Source organism: Schistocerca cancellata, chromosome 1, assembly GCF_023864275.1.
Source record: "Schistocerca cancellata isolate TAMUIC-IGC-003103 chromosome 1, iqSchCanc2.1, whole genome shotgun sequence".
NCBI lineage: Eukaryota > Metazoa > Arthropoda > Insecta > Orthoptera > Acrididae > Schistocerca > Schistocerca cancellata.
Genome location: NC_064626.1, coordinates 672,620,485 through 672,644,845, shown reverse-complemented (window position 1 = coordinate 672,644,845; position 24,361 = coordinate 672,620,485). Strand labels below are relative to the sequence as shown.

The following is a 24,361-nucleotide window of genomic DNA, read 5'->3' as shown; positions in this document are numbered from 1 at the left end:
TTTACAGTGCTGTGCGAAGGTAGGGTAGTGATATTTGAAATATAGCTGTTCACGCGATCCAGGACCCCTTATTTGTAAAATATAGACTTGCTGTTCGTTGAAACATTGTAGCGTTCTCGAGGCGTTAGACGTGTTCCAGTTATCATGTTGACCTTCCCACAATACTGCCGAACGCTTTCTCCGCAAAGAACAAGTTTCCCTTCAACATCACAATTTTTCCAATTCGTTCAACATAATGAAGATCTCGAAACAGGCTATTAGTATTAAAGAATGGGTCGCACGTTTGTTTCACAAGGCGCTTTCTTAGCCTAGTCTCGTCTTCATCATTGCAACATACGTGCGATCGCCCATTTCGCTAAAGTACCGTCAAGATGTGAGAACTGTGCTATTAGCTCTACACATATTTTTCTTACTCAACGAAACAAGGATCTCTGAAAAAGCATTTTTAATCACCTAAAAATAAAATTATTGAAAATAAGTAAAGTAAATGAAATACTTCCACTACATACTAAGCAAGACCATGTAAGATGCAGGTCTGTGTGGCCGAGCGGTTCTAGGCGCTTCAGTTCGGAACCGCGCTGCTGCTACGGTCGTAGGTTCGAATCCTGCATCGGGCACGGATGTGTGTGATGTCCTTAGGTTAGTTAGGTTTAAGTAGTTCTAAGTCTAGGGGACTGATGATGGTTCAAATGGCTCTGAGCACTATGGGACTTAACTTCTAAGGTCATCAGTCCCCTAGAACTTAGAACTACTTAAACCTAACTAACCTAAGGACGTCACATACATCCATGCCCGAGGCAGGATTCGAACCTGCGACCGTAGCGGTCGCGCGGTTCCAGACTGTAGCGCCTAGAACCGCTCGGCCACCCCGGCCGGCAGTCGGACTGGTCTAAGCGGAGTTATCTGCAGTGATTTCAGAGCAGCTGATGGAATTCTATTCGTGTATCTAGGGGCTTCTGCATGTCGTGTCATGGGTGCGGGCACTGTTAGTACTGACAGTTTCATTTTAAATAGACGGAATAGTGCTAGTTAGTCACTGTCTTTGTGTGAAGACTCGGTCTTTTCGTGCGTACAATTTCTTTGGAGCAAATGTATCAGGAGTTGATACTGTTTCCTGAACAAAGTCAAAAGTTCTAAAACGCTCATACTGTTTGTCATTTCAGTATTTATTCCTTCTGTATTAAGGGAATTTAAACAACATAGTCGAGTCAAGACTCCCTCTCACTAAAGCCATGTGGCTATTTTCCATCTTCTCCAAGCTTGACGCCCAGTCCTAAGCGATACCCACGTTTGGGATGTGACTAAGTCTGTGCACCGTCCTGCAGTCAGCACACTCCCGGTTAAGCGCGGGAGGTTAAATCCTCTCGTACTTCACACAGGTCAACGTTTGTGGTCTCACAGTGAAGGAAAAACGTGACCAGGCCGCTCGCCTATTTCGATCGCTTTTTGATGTGCGAATAAGTTCTAGTGCACTGTCTCATGAGTTCTAAGTCTTCCGCAAATGGCTGGAGGTAGACTACGAGAAAGCAAGCTCTCATCCGAAACTGGCGACATGCCTAATGAGTTAGCTAGTGGGTTATACTTACCATAAACTATTTTCAAGCAACTATGTGGAACACTGATTCATATTCGGCGAATCTGAGTCAAGCACCAACTAAATTTGGTGCTCAAACCACTGCGGTACGATTATAGTTGTGTGACCAAGACAACTGTCCTGGTGGAAAACGACAAGTCCGATACGTAAGATACCAAATAGGGTGTATATGGCCTAAACAGTATTTACGCAGTTGACAGATTTTATAATATAATTTATTTATTTTGAATAGCCCTGCAACATATACTGCTGCAATGAGGATACGTACGTCTCACGGTGTGTGTGTGTGTGTGTGTGTGTGTGTGTGTGTGTGTGTGTGTGTGTGTGTGTGTGTGTGTGTGTATGTAGGGCTTATTGGCTTATCGTGTAGCCTACAAGAACGTCCACGTGATGAAATAGGAGGCTTAGACTAATTCATCGACTAGAAAGCTCGTTTATATTTTTAGATGAGGCACTCACGATGTTACCGCACACACTGCAATTTTTACTAACATCTTAGTGACAAGAGTGGCACGCTAACGGGTTTATAACTGTTGTAGAGTGCATTTGCAACGAGGTATGGTGGACAGTATGCTTCGAAACAACCGACCATCGCATTCTCATCCGTATGTTGCGTCACAGACAAGTGCTTATCCCGCTGTATAAAACAAGCATACCCCCAATGACGACGTCCTCAGAGCAGATTCACTATCATTTTCTGGTACATACGGATGATAACAAGATAAAGTAAGGCGAGCTACAACCGTTATACCCGTTCCCAAACAATGGGCCATCACAAAATTCCGTCTTTCGACTTAAATTGGCGTAATTCTGATGCATTTTGTCCCTAGCGAGTGACCTGAGAAGGTGATTCAAAACTGAAAGTAGGTCACACGTTTTGATAGAGCGACTTCATTTCTTCCCGAACTCGATGTTGCTTTTGGCCAAATTCGGTGTTACTTTTAGCCAAATTCGGTGTTACTTTTAGCCAAATTCGGTGTTACTTTTGGCCAAATTCGGTGTTACTTTTGGCCAAATTCGGTGTTACTTTTGGCCAAATTCGGTGTTACTTTTGGCCAAATTCTGTGTTACTTTTGGCCAAATTCTGTGTTACTTTTGGCCAAATTCTGTGTTACTTTTGGCCAAATTCTGTGTTACTTTTGGCCAAATTCTGTGTTACTTTTGGCCAAATTCTGTGTTACTTTTGGCCAAATTCGGTGTTACCTTTGGTCAAATTCGATGATGCTTTTTGCCAAATCCGACGCAGTTCCTTTTCAAATTCGGTTTTACTTTTTTGCCAAATTCGGTGTTATTTTTTTCCGAATTTGGTGTTCACGAAATTCGATGTTATGTTTTGCTAAAATTAGTGATTTGTTTCCCAAAGTCGATGTTATTTTCGGTCTCACATAAAAGTTTCTTACACGGGAAATGAACCGTTATTTTAAGATTGTACGGGTACCTCAGATTTGAAGTCAAAATGCAACTTTAACATTCATTACAAATATTAGTGAACTGCCTTCCTCAGATTTACGAAATTTTTAAATTACAAATTTCGTGGAACCTCACTCAAACCGCTGATGTTGCGGTATTTCATTAAAAGCCGATATTTTCGCGATATTTTTCATGTTATGTTTTACGCGAAATTTTCCTGTCCCTACTTATGGACTAAAAACGCCGTTGTCTTCTCCTGGTCTTTCTGGGTAGTAAAATAGCTGCAATAGCTGTGCTGTCAGGTGAGACCTTTCGCTTTCTCTGAGAGTAAGGGCGGTCTGGAGCAGCACCTCCTGAAAAAAGGAAGCCTGTGCACGAGTCCGTGACGTCATCGCGCGTAGTTCGAAACATGTTTTGACGTCACGTAATAAGTGCACACGATCCGTTCCTTTTAGCAGGTACAGCAAGGGGGTCGGCACACGGTCACATCAACAGGCTCCAGGATACGATTCTACACTTCTGTTTTGCTTTATTCGTGAGGAATGTTTGCGTGATGGCACTGCTTGTAGGGTATCGACATCTACATCTCCATCTACATGACTATTCTGCAGTTCATACTTAAGTTCTTGCCAGAGTGTTAACTGAATTACTTTCAAACTATTTATGCACTGTTCCATTCAAATAGCATGGGAAAAGAACCTACACTTAAATCTTTCCGTGCGAGATCCGATTTCTCTTATTTTATTAGGATGATCATTTTTGCCTATGTAGGTGGGAGTAAACAGCATATTTTCACATTCGGAGGGGAAAGTTGGAGATTGAAATTTCATGAAAAGAACTTACCACAACGGGAAACACCTTTGTTTTAATGACTGCTACTCCAGCTCGCTTGTCATGTCCGTGACACTCTTTACCGTAGTACAAAACGTGTTGCCCATCTTTCAAGTTTCACGATGCCCATCATCTGACCTTTCTGGTAAGGATTTCATACCGCAAAGCAATAGACTACAAGAGGATGGACAAGCATAATGTACAGTCTATCTTAAGTAAATTTGTTGCATCATCTAAGTGTTCTGCCAATAAAACGCAATCTTTGGTTCGCCTTCCCCACAACATTTTCTGTGTTGGGCTAATTTAAGTTATTCGTAATTTCAATCCGTTGACATTTAGTTGAATTGACAGTCTTTAGCGTTTTACTGTCCAACCGAAATTTAGCGAATTCCTTTTAATGCTCATATGGATAACTTCACACGTTTTATTGTTTAGAGACAACTGTCACATTCCACGCCATATCAGATATTCTGTACAAATAATTTTGTGATTGGGTTTGAGCTTTTGATGACTTTACTAGACAGTAAACGACAGCATCATCTGCCAACAATCCAAGAAGGCTGCTTAGATTGTCTCCTAAATAGTTTATGTAAGTTTAGAACTCCAGAGGGGCTTCCTTGGGGAACACCAAATATCGCTTCTGTTTCACTCGATTATTTCTCGTCATTTATTACGAACTGACAGGAAAGCACGAATCCAGTCGCACAACTGAGGCGATACTCCATAGACACAATCTGATTAGAAGCCGCTTTTGAGGAATGGTGCCAAAATTCTGGAAATGTAGAAATAAGGAATCAACTTGAGATCCTCTGTTTATAGAATTCATTGCTACTTGTGAGTAAAGATCGAGTTGTGTTTCGCAAGAACGATGTTTTCTGCATCCCTGCTGACTGTGTCACTATATCGTTTTCCTCGAGGTAATTCGTGATGTTCGAATACATCGTATGTTCCATATCCTGCTGTATTCTTAAGTCATTGATATGAGTCTGTACTTCAGCGGAATTCTTCGATTTCCTTTCTTGAGTATTGTTGTGACTTGTACAACTTTCCAGTCCTCAGGTACGGATCTTTCTTCGAGTGAGTGGTTGCATATGATGGTAAATATGAAACTATGAAATCCGCAGACTTAGAAAGGAACCTAACTAGTATACAATCTGGCCCGGAAGAATTGCTTTTTTAGGTAATTTGAGTTTCTTTGCTACACCAAGAGTATGTGCTTGTAAGTTGCTTATGTTGGTAGCTGTTCTTGGTTCTAATTCTGAAGTGTTTACTGTATCATTCTCGGTGAATGAGTTGCGGAAAACCGTGTTTAGTAACTTCGTTTTAGGGACACTGTCGTCAGCATTCCTATCACGCAGTGAAGGTACTGATTGTGTCTTTCCGCTGGTATACTTTCCATATGACCAGAATCTCTCTGTATTTTCTGGAAGACTTCGATACAGAGTTTCATTGTGAAAAGTGTTAAAAACATCTAAAATCCGCGCTAAATTTCGATCTTCTGAAAAACATCACCAATCTTGGAGATTTTTCATTCTTTTACATCTGGCGCACAGTTTCCGATGCTTCTGATAGTGTAGAGACCTCTGTCCTGACCTGATCTTTGCACCTTATGGGATCTGTTCCGTCTCGTATTAATTTATTTGAGATCAGTCTCTCAGTTTCCGTCAGAACCATTCCTTTGAATTTAAGCCACATGTTCTCCACGATTTAGAAGGAGGGAGTTCTCAAACGCATTTTTTCTGCTTTTTAAAATAGGTATATTTCGCCTTTGTTTTTTGTATGTTGGATGTTACGGCATTCAGTGTCGCTACAGTGATCTTGTGGTCACTGATTCCTGTATCCGTCATGATTCGGGGTAATTGTTACTATGAAGTTAAATATATTATCGCAACCATTTACTCGTCGAGTGGACTCTCGGACTAACTGACCAAAATAATTTTTGGAGAATTGGACAATGTTTCATACCTACCACCGATTTTAAATATTTATTTTCGGCACCATAGCTGGGCTAGATTTAAGTCACCACCAACTATAATTGTATGAGTGGACACCAATTCGAAAGAAGAATCAAATTTTCTTTGAACCTTTTTGCAATTATACCATCTAAGACGGGGTACGTAAAAGGAATCAATTTGTTCCATGATAAATTACTTCCGACATCCTGAAACACGCCATGGCCAATTCACTTTAATCTATTTTTGTACAGCATTAGGTCCTTGGTTTTAACTTCGGCTGAATTTATCTCCAATTTCGGACAACTTCCAGACCCTATAACTACATGAGCTTCAGCGCTTTCTATTGGCACATTGAGCTCTGGTTCTTTCCCAACACGATTCGACAGTTCACAACTTCTGGGTGGACAAAATAAGAGCCCCATGTCTTATGAACAACTTACAGACAATTCAATCGTTTACCGTAAATACTGAATACAGAGTAGTAAATTATTATTATGAAAAACAATTTACTGGACATTCAGTAGGTCAGTAGTTCACAGGAGGTGCTGAAAATGTTCACCATGAACTTCGATATGCAACTCAGCACGTCTCAACATGTTTCTGGAAACATCTGATAATTCGTTTGGTGTGATTTCCGTAATCGCATTGCGAATGTTTTTTTTTTTTTCAACTCTTCAATTGCATACGCTTTGTCACTGTAGACTTCACCCTTTAAATTACCCCACAACTAAAAATCATATATAGACAAATCGGGTGCCCGTAAACCTGCGGAAACTGTTCATTCTTCTCCGAAAGTTTCATGGGCGTATGACACTAAAAACCGTGAAGTATGTGCCGTAGCACCATCTTGTTGCAAAAACGCATACTCTCGTTCTTCCTCCGTTAGCTGGGCTGTGAATGGTTCTAACAATCCCGTTACATACACTTGGGAGTTCACCGTCTTTTTAAAGACAACGGGGTCTACAATCCGTTGGCCGGAACTACGCTCCAAAATCCTACTTTCAAATCATGCGGAGGCATCTGAAGGCGTTCCCTGGGATTGTCGGTTGACCAATAACGTGTGTTTTGAAAGTTCACGTACCCGCTAAATGATGCTTCGTCGGAACTAAAGTAAGGATTTGGATCCATAGTCATCAGCGACATGCGTGAATAACCATTCGCAATAGTGTTGTCGTTGTGCTTGATTCGTAGGTTTTCGTGTTTACATGTCTCTTGCTTTGTGTGGTCGCATATGTTACAGCTTCAACATGTTGTAGCATGACGTTCGCTTAATGCTTAGTTGGAAAAATAACGTTCTGTTGATTTCCATGGATTTCTTATGATAGTCTCGTGAAAACGTTCAATATTTTCCGCCGAACAAACTTGCTTTACATGGTTTAGTTTGGCTTTAGCGACGGAACCTTTTGCTAAAAATTTAGTGGCCAGTTTCTACATAACACTTTTTGGAGGAGCAGCTATCCCTGGATGTTTTATGTTAAGCTTTCATTTACATTTCAGACGATTTACATCCAAAAAAGTTTTCAACAATAAACACTCTGTTCTATTGAAAAAGGCATTCTGCAGAACTGTATTCACAACAAGCTTCAAATTGCCTGCTGACAACGTAGCACTGATCACTAAATCGCAGCTCGACATCACATGACGCTGCATGAGCGCCTCCCTAACGTTAAGAAATAACACCACTAGATAGCTTCAAGTATCATGTACAACATGGGGCCTCTTTTATCCTGGCCATCCCGTGCAATACTGATTTTTGCTATGTCTTCCGCCGTCCTGTGTTTGACCTGTACCCTTATACTTTACAGAGATCCTCCGGGAAAAAAAAATCCACTCCCCACGGCCCCCGCTCCGCATTTAGCCCCTCCTGTGTGTAACTGATTCCTGACCCTTTTAAGTGGATTCCGACATCTCGCCGCTCTATGGTGCTAGTCAAGGAATCTGTGCAGCCTGCACGGTCGCAGAACCATCGAGTCTCTGATTCAGACTCTCCACTTGGTACTGAACCGAAGATCCGCAAAAGGTCATTTAAAGAATGCTACGGTTGGTGAGCTCTGCCTTCATCTTGCAAGACAGCCGCCAAAAATCATAGACAGAAGCTCTTCTGTTGCAAAGCGAAACACATCATTAGCACCGACCTAAGAAGCCAAATGCAGCTGGCTGCAACCTCTTCAAGGCATCCGGAAGGACCCCTTCCACATCTGGGATGCCTCTCCCGGTATGCACACGGAGTGCACACTAGACGTCTTCCCTCGCTGCCATATCTGTAAGGAGTTCCATCACTTACCTACCATCGGAGCTCCCAACTATCCTCAGTGAACGCTTAGATCTTGCAGACTGAGAGGCTTCCACTGAAACAGTGAAAACGATTGCAGCTGGCTCAGGGTCTACAAGACAGCAGCTGAAACCTGCTTTTCAGACAAACTATGGAGGTCTTTGGAGTGGTCCCCCAGAAAGTCTTTTGCTGCGTGCAACTCCTTGAAACGACGTCCCACTCACTGCAGGGGAGGAGTCAACCACATAATGTGCACAGTAACTGGTGACTGATTTAGGGGGGGGGGGGGGAGAGACTTGGTGGGAGATATGCTGGACATTCCTTCGATGCCCACGTCCGGCCTTTAGTGATGCCCATCTGCAAACAACCTCAAACTGCTTTACTGAAGCCGGAACCACATGGAACTGTGAGCCAAGGGTCACCAACTCAGTTCACACCCGAACACACCGTTCAGTCCCTGACCATACCAAAGACAGTGGAAAATTGAACTACGTAAACACACAAGAAATTTACGATTTGACTACAAAAGTACACAGACAAATCTAAATAAGCAACACGCTTTTATTTATAAGCTCATGAAATGCACACGCAAACAATCTTACCTCCTCATGCTGGTTGTACATAGATCGGCGCCTGTCTAGTATCAAGACAACTGCGGTGTAGCTGTGGGTATAAGAGAAGGAAGAGGACAGGTCAGCAGTTTGTTAGTAGCACGAATAGTAATTTCACTGAACGCCACAGCGCAGCACACTTGCCGCATGGCGAATCGAAGAAGTGTGTAATGGTGTGGAGGGCCATCGGGTGGAATTACCCTGTTCAAATTACAGGCTTCCCTCCCGCCTCCGTAGCCGAGGTCGCTAGATCCAGATAATCGACCGAACTACGGTGTGGACGTAACATTTTATAAAATCTCTCTTTCTTCCAGTCTTATTTACTTTCTAGGCCGATGCGCTGGCTTCTGAGGGTAATCTTTATCATAGAACCGCATTTGATCAATAATAATGTACTAACGGCTAGAAATTCGCAACACGGAGAAGGAGTTGTGCGACATAAACGAAAGTTGGTATGCGTGTTTCTACATCTGAAAGATGATGTCTGTTCCAATTTCGCTCGCTAACGGTCGTGAGCATCGGTTACCTTTGAGATAGGCCGTGGCGAGTTCCTGTTAGTCAAGAATGCCTTTAAAGCGACAAAGACGCTGTTATCAACACCTCACCTCATTGAATTTGAACGGCGTCGTGTAACAGGGCTGCGAAAAGCTGGATGTTCCTTCTGCAATATTGTAGAAAGACTTGACAGGCATGCAGTCACTGTACATGACTGCTGGCAGCAGTGATCACGAGAACGGACGGTCGCAAGAAGATCGGGCTCCGGACGGTCACATGACACTACCGAGAGAGAAGACCATTCTGTTCAGCGTATAGCTCTGACGCGTCATACTGCATCTGCAGCAGCAATTTGAGCAGCCGGTGGTAGCACAGTGACACAACGAACTGTTACAAATTAGTTCTTTTAAGGACAGCTCCGAGCCAGAAGCCCTGTAACATGAATTCCACTGATCCCAGATTACCGTAATTTGCGACTTCAGTGGCGTCAAGTGAAAGCTCAGTGGAGGGCACAGTGCACGTCTATTGTGTTTCCTGATTAAAGCTGGTTATGCTTCTGTGCCGGTGATGGCCGTGTGTTGGTTATGAAGAGGCCTTCAACTAACCTGTCTGCGTGCTAGACATACTGGACCTACACCTAGAGTTATCGTCTGGTATGCGATTTCGTATGACTGCAGGAGCACTCTCGTGGTTATCCCACACACCCTGCCTGCAAATTTGTACGTCAACTTGGTAATTTGACCTGTTGTGCTGCCATTCAAGAACAGCATTCCAGGGGTCGTTTTCCAACACGATAACGCTCGCCCACATTCCGTTGTTGTAACACAACATTCTCTGCAGAGATTCAACATGTTGCCTTGGCCTGCTCGATCACAAGATCTGTCTCAAATCGAGCACGTATGGGACATCATGGACGACAACTTCAGCGTCATCCGCAAACAGCATTAACCGTCCCTGTATTGGTGGACCAAGTGCGACAGGCGTGGAACTCCATCCCACAACTGACATCCAGCACCTACACAAAACAGTGCATGCATATTTGCATGCGTGTATTAAACAGTCTGTCGGTTAGACTGGTTATTAATGTACCAGCATTTCACGTTTGCAATATCTTATGTTTTTTAATTTTGCGATTTTTTTCCGTCAGTTTATTTCGAAATGGTGAAAGCAACGCATATGTTATAGACAAGTGTATTTTGTGCGAAACCTTATACAAATGCGAGTGCGCTTCTAGACTTCCGCCTCCATAAGACTGCTAAGCGACGAGAGGAAGCTCTCAGCTCCACATTTGGTTTCGTGGCAAGTGAATTTGACTCACCAGCAGAGACTTGTTTTGCCCATCTGAGTGCCTAACCAGTAACAAAAGAGACACAAATGAAAAAATAATAAGGAATAGTGAGTGCTGCATTAAACCACAAAAATATCAAGCAGCCGGAGAAGTGTGATTACGACGAAACTTTCATCGGTGGGATTCAAGAGTCGGAGAGGAATTGGAAGACTCTTGATCAACACACCGGAGCAGTAATAACCCTAGTTTAGTACCACCTCCGTTGCCAAACAGTTTCTGACAACTGAGAATCAATTTAAAAGAAAACTATGCAAAATTTTTAATCAAGACTTCAACGTAAGAAAGAGAATCAAGAAGATTCTATTTGTCATAATAGAATCAGCAAAAATTATTATCGTGTTAGTTAACAAAGAAAAGGCCTGGTGCAGGAAGAATTTGTCCATAACAGAATTGGTGTTTTTAACACTTCTTTACCTTTCTTTATCAAAAAGGAGACAATTTTCTTCAAGTTACGTAGAAAACAAATTTACGTAATTTGTAAACTCCCTTAAAGATATGAGAAAAATTCTGTGTTCTACTTATCCCTTCTTAAAACATAAATCAGAGGACATAATGATATACTTCTCAATGGAAACTTTAACTGTGTTACGTCAACGTACAAAGAGAAGACTTAGTCCATTAATACACGGCAACAAGGCCAACAAAATACTTTAGTTGTTCGGTTTTATTTTCGTTTTACAACGAAGGAGTATTATTTTCTACATGTCTGCGCATTATCCTGTAAATGCAGCACCCACTATTCCTTATTATTTTTTCATTCGTGTCTTTTCTGCTATTGTTAGGTACTCGGTTGGACAAAACAGATCTCTGCTGTTGAGTCAAATTCACTTGCCACGAAGCCAAATGAGGAGCTGAGAGCTTCCTCTCGTCGCTTAGCTGTCGTATCGAGCTGGCGGAAGTCTAGAAGCGCACTCGCATTTATACAAAGGTTAACGTCGTTTCCTTCGGTAACGAAGGACCCGGGTTAGATTCCCGGTACCTACTCGGATTTTTCTGAGTTAGGGAGACCTGAAAAAGAGCCCACTCAGCCCAGTGAGGCTAAATGAGCTGCTGTTTGAATAAAGAACCAGTGGTGTCATCAGGACTCATGTACTAGCAGAAACGGCTAGAGGGACGAGCGACATGCTGATCACATTTACGACGATCATAGGTCGCTCCCCGTACTGCCTTGTACGCGACAGTCGACCTTTCGGAACGAACGTAACATCTAACCTGTGAGTGGTATTTACGTTTATTCACTAAGAAGTTTCATTAAACAACATTTTCAAGTTTTCCTAGTTTTTTGTGAGTAGGAGTGTGTTCTCTGCAACGTAACAGTTGGCTTCTGTACCCACTTTTCTTCCATTTTCGTCATTGCCTCTTCAACAAGTTAAATAGTAATAGTGTCAAATTACAACCCAATTTCTATCATTTTTGTCGCTAAATCGTCACTGTTTGATCTCTTCATAAATTTTTCACGTGTTGTTTCCTGATATATTGTAAATTATTTGTCTGGCTCGTACTCCATCTATATTCTCTTCAGACTTCTGTTCTTCTCCCAATATACGTCATTGAAAGCTTTCTCCACATCTGTGGGTGCCTTGAAAATGACTAGAGTTTTCTTTATTCTCTCTGTCAGGAATGCTTTCTAGATGCGTTCTACCTTTCCTTGAGCCGATCTGATCATTTTATTATTACTTTTTGGTTTTGCTACTTAACGTGTGACCCTAGTCAACAGTTACTGAGCTTCAGATACCAAGCTAATCCTGTGACTACCTCTAACAATTTCCCGTTCATGCTTTCTTCGGTGATGTGAGGAAAATTTTTCTACAAAATTTCCTGTTTCATTCATTTTGGACACCAGAACAAATGATGCATCACTTTTATTCTACTATCATGGTATGATGTATTTCCGCCCTCGTCCCCTCGCCTCGAACAGTGTTTCAGATTTACTACTCTTTCCATTGTACTGAACAGTAATTATCCGTCTGCACTTTGAATATTACCACCTTTTCTTTTCCAAAAGTTTATAACCTTACTTCACCTCAAAATCACTCCTCTTGTTTATTTTCAGCTTCAAGTTTCTCTTTTACCCATTCTGGGCTTGCTTCCTTGCTTTTCCCTTTGTCTTAAGCGACCAGAACCGCTAATTCCCTATCGCATTTAGCATTTTTCCTACTTCATCGCTAAGATAGAACTTTCTGTCATTTTCTCAAATTTTACTTTTTTCTGTCTCCCTTACGTTGATAAGAATCTCCAACTTTAATTATCTGATTCCCTTCCTGTCTGACAACATTATATACTTTTAATTCTGAGGTCGGTGAAAATGCAGAGATCCTACGTTGCGCAAACGTGCAATCTACTTAGTGCAAGATGTCGCATTATTAAAGTAACTAAAGTTCGTTTGGGAGGAGATGCAGTGGGATTTCATTTTAAGTTCAATCAAAGATATTGGTATCTACAAGCCGGTTTTCAGTAACGCATCATACGTCGTTCGCATATTTCTTACATTCCACAAAAGTAGGCTAGTTAAGTCGCTCTGCAGCAAAGACTAAAACCCTGCCTCGGTGATGTCAGTATTACACTGCTACAATTATTTTGTAGTTTTCGTAAAGAAGGCGCTGCCTATTTGTAGTAGGAAATCTGAAGCAGTGTTGACTAGCCACTGTCATAGACGCCTGAAGACAGAAGCTTGTCACTGCAGTTGCTGGTAAATTAAAATTTATAAAACTCATTTTCACATAGCACTGTAACATCCTATTCTGTTGTCATACGGGAAGGAATGCAGTGCCTTAAAATATTCTCTCCACAGACACACAACACAATGGCTCGAAATTGAAGTTCATTGTGTGTGTGTGTGTGTGTTTTCTTTTTTTTTCCTCTTAACGTCACAGTTCCCCCAACAGATAATCGTCATGGACCAACAAATTTTGTAGAACCTACGTAGTACGTGTTATACATTTCCCTTCTTATTGTCATTGCTGCATTTATTGAAGGGTAATTTTGTTATTGCTTTATTATCCGTGACATTAGAAAGCTCCATTTTGAGCAATGAAAAGACAATTTTCTGAGTAGTGGCCACAGCTCCCTCATAATTGTAAAAGTATTTCATTAGTTTGTAGTCCGTATCTGCGTTTCGTGGCTGCACGTATGTCAGGTCTGCATCTTAAAAAAACATTTCTACTGAAACCACGTGGCTCTCCACGATACTGACGTATTTCATCTTTCGAGCTTTATTCTTCTTCGTGCCAGTAATGCACTAAACATGTTTTACTGTGCCACCTTTAGACTTATCAGGGACTTTCCTGGAACAGGAAAATGCTACCAACTGTTGGTTCCACGAAGAACGTTAGCGTCCAGATGTCATCGTTACTCAATTACGAACAAAACAATCCTCTTATTTCTGTGACTCCTATTCGGCACAACACATGCACATTTTCCATCAAAAGATAAACCAGTAGTGCCCACTTGGCTCCGGTGGATGCACAAAGATATAGAAGTTCTTTGCTGTTACCACCTGCATGCTGAATGTTATCATTAATACACCTGCCTGGTTTCATACAAGAAAAAATTGCTGTTGTCTGCCAGTTTCCCCAAAACCTTGGAATTTTATCCGGTGTACAAAAATTTTGGAAATTTGTGGTAAGGTCTAATGGGACCAAATTGCTGAGGTCATCGGTCCGTAAGCTTACACACTACTTAATCTAACTTAAACTAACTTACGCTAAGGACAGCGCACACACACACACACACACACACACACACACACACACACACACACACACACCCATGCCCGAGGGAGGACTTGAACCTCCGACGGGGCGACCCGCGCGGAACGTGACAAGGCGATTCAGAACGCTCGGCTACCCCACGCAGCTAACCGGTGTACCGTTCTTACTATTTTTACTAGTTCAATCTAATACCTAAACGTCAGGTTGTATCCATAAATTAATGACTGAAACGATAGTGTTACCTACTACCTTTGACTTTTTACATATTGAAGAGTTATTTGTGAAACAGTATTATTGCCGAATCTTTATAAAACGCCTGTCTTGTACAAAACCTTACAACTGGCCTCTAAGGTAACGAAATGTAAGATTTCATAATTCGAGGGTCGTAAAAATTAGTGAGTGTATCAGACTGATGTGATTAACTCTGTACAATGCCTGGGAATAAAAATATATGCAGATTTGTAATGGAACGATAACAAAGGGTCCATTTAAGTAAAGGACAGGCTTCGATGTTGAACCATGGTCTAGCGGTAACGTCTTTGACCAGTAGTCAACACGTCATGGGATTCAGGTCCAAACCCAGCCACTGCATAAATTTTGAATAAAAATCATCATCAATGGCAGCCGAAGACTTTCGGCATAAGATGTCACCCTCCACTGCCAACGGCCTAGTCAAGAGGCCGGAAGAGCAGACAGAGTTTCAGGGCACTTTCTTGTCCTTGAGGCAGGAAACTGTCCCAAATAGGCGGAAGAATCAGCAGTGGCATGACGTTGTGTAATAGAAGGCAATGGAAACCACTGCATTAAATACATGTAATTTGTATCCACAGGACATGTGGCCTATAATTGAAAAGTGTCATGATGATCTCTTCACTGGCAAAAGAATCCAGATTAGTCCCTCATTTGGATTTTTGGGAGGGGACTGCCAAGAGGAATGTGCCCATGAGAGAAAGATGCAATAACCAATGAAGATATAGTATTGTATGTTTCGTAACATGGGATGTCAAAAGTTTGAATATAGTAGGAAAGCTAAAAAATGTGAAAATGGAAAAGCAAAGACACAGTCCAGATATAGTGGGAGGCTGTTGAGTGGAAAGAAGGATTGTGGTTCGAGGAATATAGGGTAATATCAACAACAGCAGAAAATGGTATAATGGAAGTAGTATTCTTCATGACAGTCTATGTTCTCATCAGAATCGACAATAATAGTTAAAGTACACATTGAGTAGTGGGGCAACCTCCATTCTGGGGCGTTTTGTTAGTGCAGGTTGCATACATTCAGAGGCAAACATGACTGATTTACGACCTCCTCCCCCTCCTCTTAACCTAGGTTGTTTATGACCCCCTGGGGACAATCTATCCTTCCAAGAGAGCACCCCAGCCCTCCACTTCCCCCTATACCTCCCTTGCCCCTCTGTAAACCTCCAACCCTCCCCCCTTGCCGATACAAGCACACTTTCAGACTTGAGTTATTCGAGTAGCCCCCAAGATTGGCAAAGTTTTACAGAAGTTCGAAATATGGCGCATAGTTCAATGCGAGATGCTTTTAATAATTTCCACAACGCAATTCTGTCTCGAAATCTGGCAGAAAACCCAGATTCTGGCACACCAGTGGCAAGACGCAATCAATACCTTCACTGCGTGATAACAACAGTGTAGCACTGATGACAGTGCCACCAAAGCAGAGTTATTAAACACGGTTTTCCGAAACTCCTTCGCCAAAGACGACGAAGTAAATATTCCTGAATTCCAATCAAGAACAACTGCCAAGATGAAAACATAGAAGTAGATATCCTCGGAGTAACAAAGCAGCTTAAATCACTTAATAAAAGCAAGGCCTCCAGTCCAGATTGTATAGCGGTCGGGTTTCTTTCAGAGTATGCTGATACAATAGCTCCATATTTAGAAATTATATACAATCGCTTGCTCACAGAAAAATCCATACCTAAAGACTGGAAAATTCCTCAAGTCACACCAATAACCAAAAAGGAAAATAGAAGTAATCCGCTGAATTACAGGCCCATATCACTAACGTCGATTTGCAGTGGGGTTTTGGAACATATACTGTGTTCGAACATTATGAAGTACCTCGAAGAAAACGATTTATTGACACATAGTCAGCCCGGATTCAGAAAACATCGTTCTTGTGAAACACAAGTAGCTCTTTACACTCATGAAGTAAGGAGTGCTATTGACAGGTGGTGTCAAATTGACTCCATATTTCTAGATTTTTCAGGAGGATTTCGACGCCACTCCTCACAAGCGTCTGCTAACCAAACTGCGTGCCTATGGATTATCGCCTCAGCTGTGCGACTGGACTCGATTTCTTGTCAGAAGGGTCACATTTCGTAGTAATAGACGGAAAGTCATCGAGTAAAACATAAGTAACATCTTGCGTTCCCCAAGGAAGTGTTACAGGCTCACCATTGTTCCTGATTTATATTTATGACATAGGGGAGAATCTGAGTAGCCGTCTTAAGATTGCAGATGATGCTGTCACTTACCGTCTTGTAAAGTCATCAGATGACCAAAGCGAATTGCAAAATGATTTAGATAAGATAACTGTATGGTGCGAGAAGTGGCAATTGACCCTGAATGAAGAAAAGTGTGAAGGTATTCACATGAGTACTAAAAGAAATCAGCTAAATTTCGATTACGCGATCAGTCACACAAATCTCAAAACTGTAAATTCAACTAAATACTTAGGGATTACAATTAAAAATAAACTAAATTGGAACGATCACATAGACACTGTTGTGGGTAGAGGAAACCAAAGATTCATTGACGGAGCACTTGGAAAGTGCAACAGGTCTACTAAAGAGAATGCTTACACCACGCTTTGTCCGCCCTATTCTGGAGTACTACTGTGCGGTGTGGGATCCGCATCAGGTGGGATTGACGGATGACATCGAAAAAGTTCAAAGAAGGGCAGTTCGTTTTGTACTATCGCGAAATAGGGGAGATAGCCGTGCCACAGACGTGATACGTGAACTGGAGTGGCAATCATTAAAACAAAGGCGTTTTTCGTTGCGACGAAATCTTCTCATGAAATTTCAGTTGCCAGTTTCCTCCTCCAATTGCGAAAACATTCTGTTGGCACCCACCTACATAGAGAGAAACGATCATCGCGATAAAATAAGAGACATCAGGGCTCGCACAGAAAAATTTAAGTGCTCGTTTTTCCCGTGCGCCGTTCGAGAATGGAACGGCAGAGACAGCTTGAAAGTGGTTCATTGAACCCTCTGCCAGGCACTTCATTGTGAGTAGCAGACTCATCACGTAGCTGCAGAACAATTAAAAGTCCTGATACCGCTTAACAAACTAGACAGAGACAATCTGTGTGAAACACAACCGTCAAAAACAATCTAAAAGTTGCTCATAACCCTAGTTATCGACGTATTTGAAGTGTGCACTATGCTCGTTACTGGTTGATACTTTCTTTACGTTCCTATACGTAGTATTCCATACTGCAGATGATGATGATGATGATGATGATGATGATGATGACGATGGCGCTTGTGGCAAATCATCTACAGCTCCATTAAATGGCTTAACATGCCTCATGTGGATAATCGAAGTTTTCATCGGCATCTGCATCTTTACAAAAACCGTTAACCGGCGATGGAGTTTCCACCACTCGGTACAGTCCGTGGTATCGGGTCAGGAATTCTTTCATTTTGCTCTTAGGGGTGTGTGCATGTGGTACCAAAATCCCAACAGTTTCCACGCGAGTTGTCCAGTCTGCGCGGGACACTCTAAAGCTTTCGTCATCCTAGTGAAGATGTTGATGTTGTTGTTGTTGTTGTTGTCTTCAGTCCTGAGACTGGTTTGATGCAGCTCTCCATGCTACTCTATCCTGTGCAAGCTTCATCTACCAGTACCTACTGCAGCCTACATCCTTCTGAATCTGCTTAGTGTATTCATCTCTCGGTCTCCCTCTACGATTTTTACCCTCCACGCTGCCCTCCAATGCTAAATTTGTGATCCCTTGATGCCTCAGAACATGTCCTACCAACCAGTCCCTTCTTCTTGTCAAGTTGTGCCACAAACTCCTCTTCTCCCCAATTCCATTCAATACCTCCTCATTAGTTATGTGATCTAACCATCTAATCTTCAGCATTTTTCTGTAGCACCACATTTCGAAAGATATGAGCTGAAAATGGGGAAATCCATTGAGATAAGCGACTCTGACAAAGGGGCAGATTATTGTTAATCGGAGCTTGTAAAAGAGTATTTCGGACACGGCGAAGCTGGTCAAATGTTCATGTTCTTCTGTCGTCTGCATTTGCGGAAAGAGGTAGGAGGACAGTTATCTACCACTAGGTGCCAAATGGTTGAATTTCCACGACTCTTCACAGAACGTGGGGTTCGGAGGCTTGTCTGCTCTGTAAAGTAGAGTAGATGGTAATCTTCGGCATCTCTGCCGAAAGAGCACGATGCTGGTCCACGCACAAGTGTTTCGGAACACACTGTTCATCGTATAGTGTTGAAGCAGCAGCTCTGCAGCAGACCACCCAACCGTATGTGTTCACATGCTGACCAAACAACATCGTCAATTACGATTGCAGTGGGCACAGGATCATCGAGATTCGTTTGTGGATCAATGGAAACGTGTCGGCTCTTCGAATGAATCACATTTTTGCTACACTAGGTCGATGGTCACCTCCACAAACGCCGTCATCGAGGTGAACGGCGGCTCAAAACGTGCAGCGCGCCATGGGCACAAGCTGGTGGGAGCAGTATTACGCTGTGGGAGACATTCTCCTGCGCTTGCAGGAGGCCTGTGGTAGTAATCGAACACAAGCTGACAGCTGCGTTCCACCTACGTCCTTTCATGTCTGATGCCTTTCCGACAGCGATGTCATCTTTCAGCAGTGTGATTGTCCGTGTCTCGGAGCCAGAACCGTGCTAAAATGGTTTGAAGAGAATTATAGTGAATTCACGTTGATGTCTCAGCGACCAACTTCTTCTCATGTAAATTCTGTGAACCCATCCGCGACGCTGTTGGACGCCATCACCGCGTACGCAAATCAGCAGCCCGTTATTTACGCGAATTACAAGACCTGTGCGTAGACGTGTAATGCTATATACTTCCACAAAAAAAAAACTACCAACAAACTGTTGGATACCTGATACGCAAAATCAGTGATGTATTTCATTCCAAGGTGGCGCAGTGGTTAGACACTGGACTCGCATTCGGGAGGACGACGGTTCAATCCCGCGTCCGGCCATCCTGATTTAGGTTTTCCGTGATTTCCCTAAAATCACTCCAAGCTAATGCCGGGATGGTTCCTCTGAAAGGGCACGGCCGACTTCCTTCCCCATCCTTTCCTAATCCGATGAGACCGATGACCACGCTATCTGGTCTCCTTCCCCAAACAAACCAACCAACCAACCAACCAACCTATTTCATTCCAAAGATGGACAAGCAACATATTAAGCAGGTGGTCATAATGTTTTGTGTTGGCTGATTAGTGTATTACCTCATAAGGCGAAAGGTCAGTAGCTGCGTGGACTTTGGGATTGTACGCAGCAGTTGCGTAATTAAGGTACGCAGGGGAGCTGTCGTGATTACTATTCACAAAACAGCTACACATTTTAGAAACTACAGGATGAACTTTGTTCTCCCATTGGCTTGAGAGAGGAGAGAGCTTGTCCTAAGCTTGCAGATGTGAAGCAGTCGATACAAATATTTTATCATCGCACTCAGTACTATTCTGGGACGCAAAGCTACACAAGTGCGAGAGGAAATGTTCAGACAGCGTTGATCCTGCAGTCAGTCAATTCAGTCTCCGTCCTATAAAATATTAGTACGGAATCGTTGACAGTTCAAGCTCTCTTCACTCTCGTACAAATATCTTTAAATTTTATGTCCCCAGTTATAAAACTCTCGCACAGTCAATTAAGACCGACAAGCGTTATTACTATGTTGTTCAGACACGTTCTTTCCGTTGGCTGTAGACTTTGCAGAATATTAGTTCAGCTTAATTATGTACCATTAATCATGTACCATTTGGCCTCTACTAAATGCACTTTTCTATACAAAATAATTGACTTTATACGTTTTCCAGTCGTCTTTCACCAAAATATTAACACATCATCGCTCATCACAACACCACAAGCCCACTCCTACCCTTAAATGTTTTCGCCTTTTTCGACACTGAATTTACATTGTCAGTATTTTGTCTGTGGACATTGCACTCAAGTTACATAATATATAAATGTACAAAAATCTCACATATATAAAATTTATTAATAATCAAATGATGTACCAAGTGTTCGAAATTTCCCGTTACAAACTTCTAGGATTTGTGGAGGGAGTGAATACATATTTGGAATAGGAACCCATGTCCGGAAACGTCATCCAGCGACGCTACAGAGCGTCAAAGTTAAGGCGCCGGAGCCTGTAGTGTATGTATATACAGGATGATTCCGTGATAATGTTACAAAATTTGTAGAATGATGCGGTTATCTAAAGTTATAAGCGTAAACCGTTCTGGTATTCTGGTATCTCTGACACTGAAATGTATGTTCTGGTACCGTTGTTGACAAGATTGTAGGATAGGTAACTTTCAAAGGTGGTAGTATGGGCCAAAAGGAGGAAGAAATATCAAGTAAACATGGGTCCTAAAATGCATACCTGACGAGCTACGAACACTCGTTCATCTTCGCTACTGTGAAATACATGTCCCCTGGTGAGAAAAAGCTCATGGCTCTTTAGGCGTGCAGTTCAGGGCCCATGTTTACTAGACATTATTTCCTTGTTTTGGTCATACTACCACGACTGAAAGTTGCCTACCCTACAATCTTAGCAACAACAGTACCATTACATGAGTTCCACCGTCAAAGGTATCGGAACGGTTTCCGGTACAGGGACCCTAACGTCAGATCGATAAATTTCTCCTTCTCCATCAGCCTGGAAATTCGTAACATCATCACAGAACCACCACGTATTTGCATATATTTACAGGCGCTGGTGCCTATGACTTTGACGCTCTGTAGTGTTGTTGGGTGACGTTTCCAGACGTCGGACATGGGCTCCCATTCAAAGTACCGGGTGATCAAAAAGTCAGTATAAATTTGAAAACTGAATAAATCACGGAATAATGTAGATAGAGAGGTACAGATTGACACACATGCTTGGAGTGACATGGGATTTTATTACAACCAAAAAAATACAAACGTTCAAAAAATGTCCGACAGATGGCGCTTCATCTGATCAGAATAGCAATAATTAGCATAACAAAGTAAGACAAAGCAAAGATGATGTTCTTTACAGGAAATGCTCAATATGTCCACCATCATTCCTCAATAATAGCTGTAGTCGAGCAATAATGCTGTGAACAGCACTGTAAAGCATGTCCGGAGTTATGGTGAGGCATTGGCGTCGGATGTTGTCTTTCAGCATCCCTAGAGATGTCTGTCGATCACGATACACTTGCGACTTCAGGTAACCCCAAAGCCAATAATCGCACGGACTGAGGTCTGGGGACCTGGGAGGCCAAGCGTGACGAAAGTGGCGGCTGAGCACACGATCATCACCAAACGACGCGCGTAAGAGATCTTTCACGCGTCTAGAGTCTAGCAATATGGGGTGTTTTTTGTTCTAATAAAACCCCATGTCATTCCAAGCGTGTGTGTCAATTTTTACCTCTCTATCTACATTATTCCGTGGTTTATTAAGTTTTCAAATTTATACTGACTTTTTGATCACCCAGTATTATGTACTCACTCCCCTCCACAAGTCCTAGAAATAAAGGGAATTTCCGGAGGCCCTATATAAAAATTAATGTAAAATGACTATGAAAAATAATAATAATCACGCGAAGAAATGCTGCCTCTCAGAGTGAGACTCTTCCCACTATTTTTTAATGTTGCGTGAACAAGTTCCAGTCCGCCCACGTTGACGCATTTTAAGCTACGCCGTTTCGCGCCCGCAGGCGGAGACAGGTGCGCCTGGGCGGGCGTCCTCTGGTGGCGGCGCTGCTGTGCTACGGCTGGGGGTCGCCGCTGGTGTTCCTGTGCGCCGCGCTGGTCGCGCACCACGCGCCGCCGCACCACCACCTGCTGGCGCCCGGCTTCGGCGAGCGCCGCTGCTGGTTCACCACGCAGCACCAGTCGTGGTCCTACTTCTTCGGCCCGGTGGCTGTGCTGCTCGCCGTCAACATGGTGCTCTTCCTGTGGGCTGCCGTCGTGCTCTGCAGGACGGAGCCGTCCACGGCCACTTCGCGGCCGCACAAGACGCTGCGCTACAGGTACTTGCGGCCACAACCCTAAAGCCGCCGGCACACGGACCGTGCATCCGAACGTTGAGCGTGCCGAGTTTCTGACGTCACAGCGTGGGATAGCACGTTCGGGAGTCTTTCCGAACGTGCAGAGCAATATCTGGCATGCCAGATATTCTGAGCGTGCGCGTCTGAGCGTTGACCAATGAGACAACGTCACCTACGTCACACGCACGCCGTCTCCCGTCAGTAGAGTTGTGAGGCGCCATATTGGCATTCATTTCAAGCCTATATGTATATATGCCGTTTCTGAGCACCAGCAAAATTGAGAATCACTGGAAAACCCGTTGTTAGGTGTGTGATTTGTTCCAATAAATTAATGAGAAACACCATATTCGTGGCAAAATATTATGAGAGTAGGCTATTTGAAGGCAGCGACACACTGAAGATCCACCCAAAATGCATGGTTCTTCGTACAATTTGTTATAATTAAATTTCAATTAATAACATAATTATCTACGATTAACGTTTTCAGCAAGGCGTAAAACAATATTTTTAAAACGTAGCCTGTTGTTGGTTTAGTGTAATGAGTAGCGTCTCTGTCCGGTAACAAGTCTTCGTTGGGGCGGTGGTTCGCGTCCTAACACTTGCCGGCAGGGTAACTCAGCGTATTCGGTCAGAGGGTTAGCAGTCCTCTGTAATAAAAAAACTGAGTTAACGGATCAACCACGAACTGAATCGGGTGTCTTCCGACGTCCGCCCCGAGCAGATACAACGAACTAAAACGAACAAAATGAGATTACAAAAAAAACACTCGCATTTTTTCCCTAACATTCACGTTTTTATTTAGTTCTGATACTTTATTATTAGTTTAATATAAGTATATGCTATAATGTTTGATGTTATGTAAATATAAGTTCACCTTTCTTTGAGGGGTGACTGTTCGATTGGCTAAATTATAGGACGGCTTGCACTACTTGTATAAAGATATTTTGCTCCTTTTTCTTTTACGTTTCGTAATTCACATGTTGCAAAGATTCTGCTACTGGGTAGGAACAGTGATAAAGTAAGACTGACCTTGGAGTTTTCCTAAAATGTGGTAATGATGAAATAATGTTTATCGTATGCGGAGAAGTATTCCAAATTTGTACCGCACTCTTTGTAATGGAACTTTTATAAGCCTGTGTCCTTATTGATTGGACATGGCACTTTCCTTTTCGTGGACGATGGAGGAAATGTGCGTTTTAATAGAGCTAACGTAGGAATTTTACACGCGCCCGTTGAGTAAACAGTGTGATTTACGAACTAGAAACATCTCTCAACTGCCGCTGGAGTGCGTTGCAATCGCGTATACCACGTTGGGGCCCACGTACCGTATGCACAAGTCTCATCGTTCCTGAGCGTTGAGCAGCACGTTGAACTCGGCACGCTCAACGTTAACGTTCGACAGCACGGTCCGTGTGCCGACGGCTTAAAACTTCCCGTCTCGTTCTCGTCTTAAGCCTATTTTACACGATCGACTTTCTAGCCGCAAACAATCGTACAGCAGCGCCGCTGCTGTGTTGCTCCTGTACTGAGATTCGCCTCTAACGAGAGGTCGTTTTTGTTTACACGTCAGCCCCAAAACTATGTGCGTCGTGGGAGTTACCTGCTTTTCATTTTGTCATCGAAATGGTGAAAGCGAGGTTATGAGGGACCATCCTTCTTCACAAAACGTCACAATACATTGACATAATTTAGGAACTAGCCATTATGATAGAGTTTATTAATAACCAAAACATTCTTGGCAAAGGTCATGTGGTAAATTCACCACACTGCTGAGAACTGAAAAAATAGGAAAAGCGTCCTCCAAACATTTCAGTATATCCACACTTATTTCCTCGAGATAACATATACAAGGGTTGGAACTT

The 24,361-nt window shown here is 42.7% G+C and overlaps 1 protein-coding gene across 1 annotated transcript in view; it reads left to right on the top strand.

Moving 5' to 3' along the window:
• Positions 1–24,361, top strand: part of LOC126184003 (probable G-protein coupled receptor Mth-like 10) — a 248,635-nt gene that overhangs the window by 196,541 nt on the left and 27,733 nt on the right. The window contains exon 5 of the mRNA XM_049926359.1: positions 22,167–22,481. Coding sequence (XP_049782316.1) covers positions 22,167–22,481 — 315 coding nt within the window. The remainder of the gene's footprint in view (positions 1–22,166; positions 22,482–24,361) is intronic.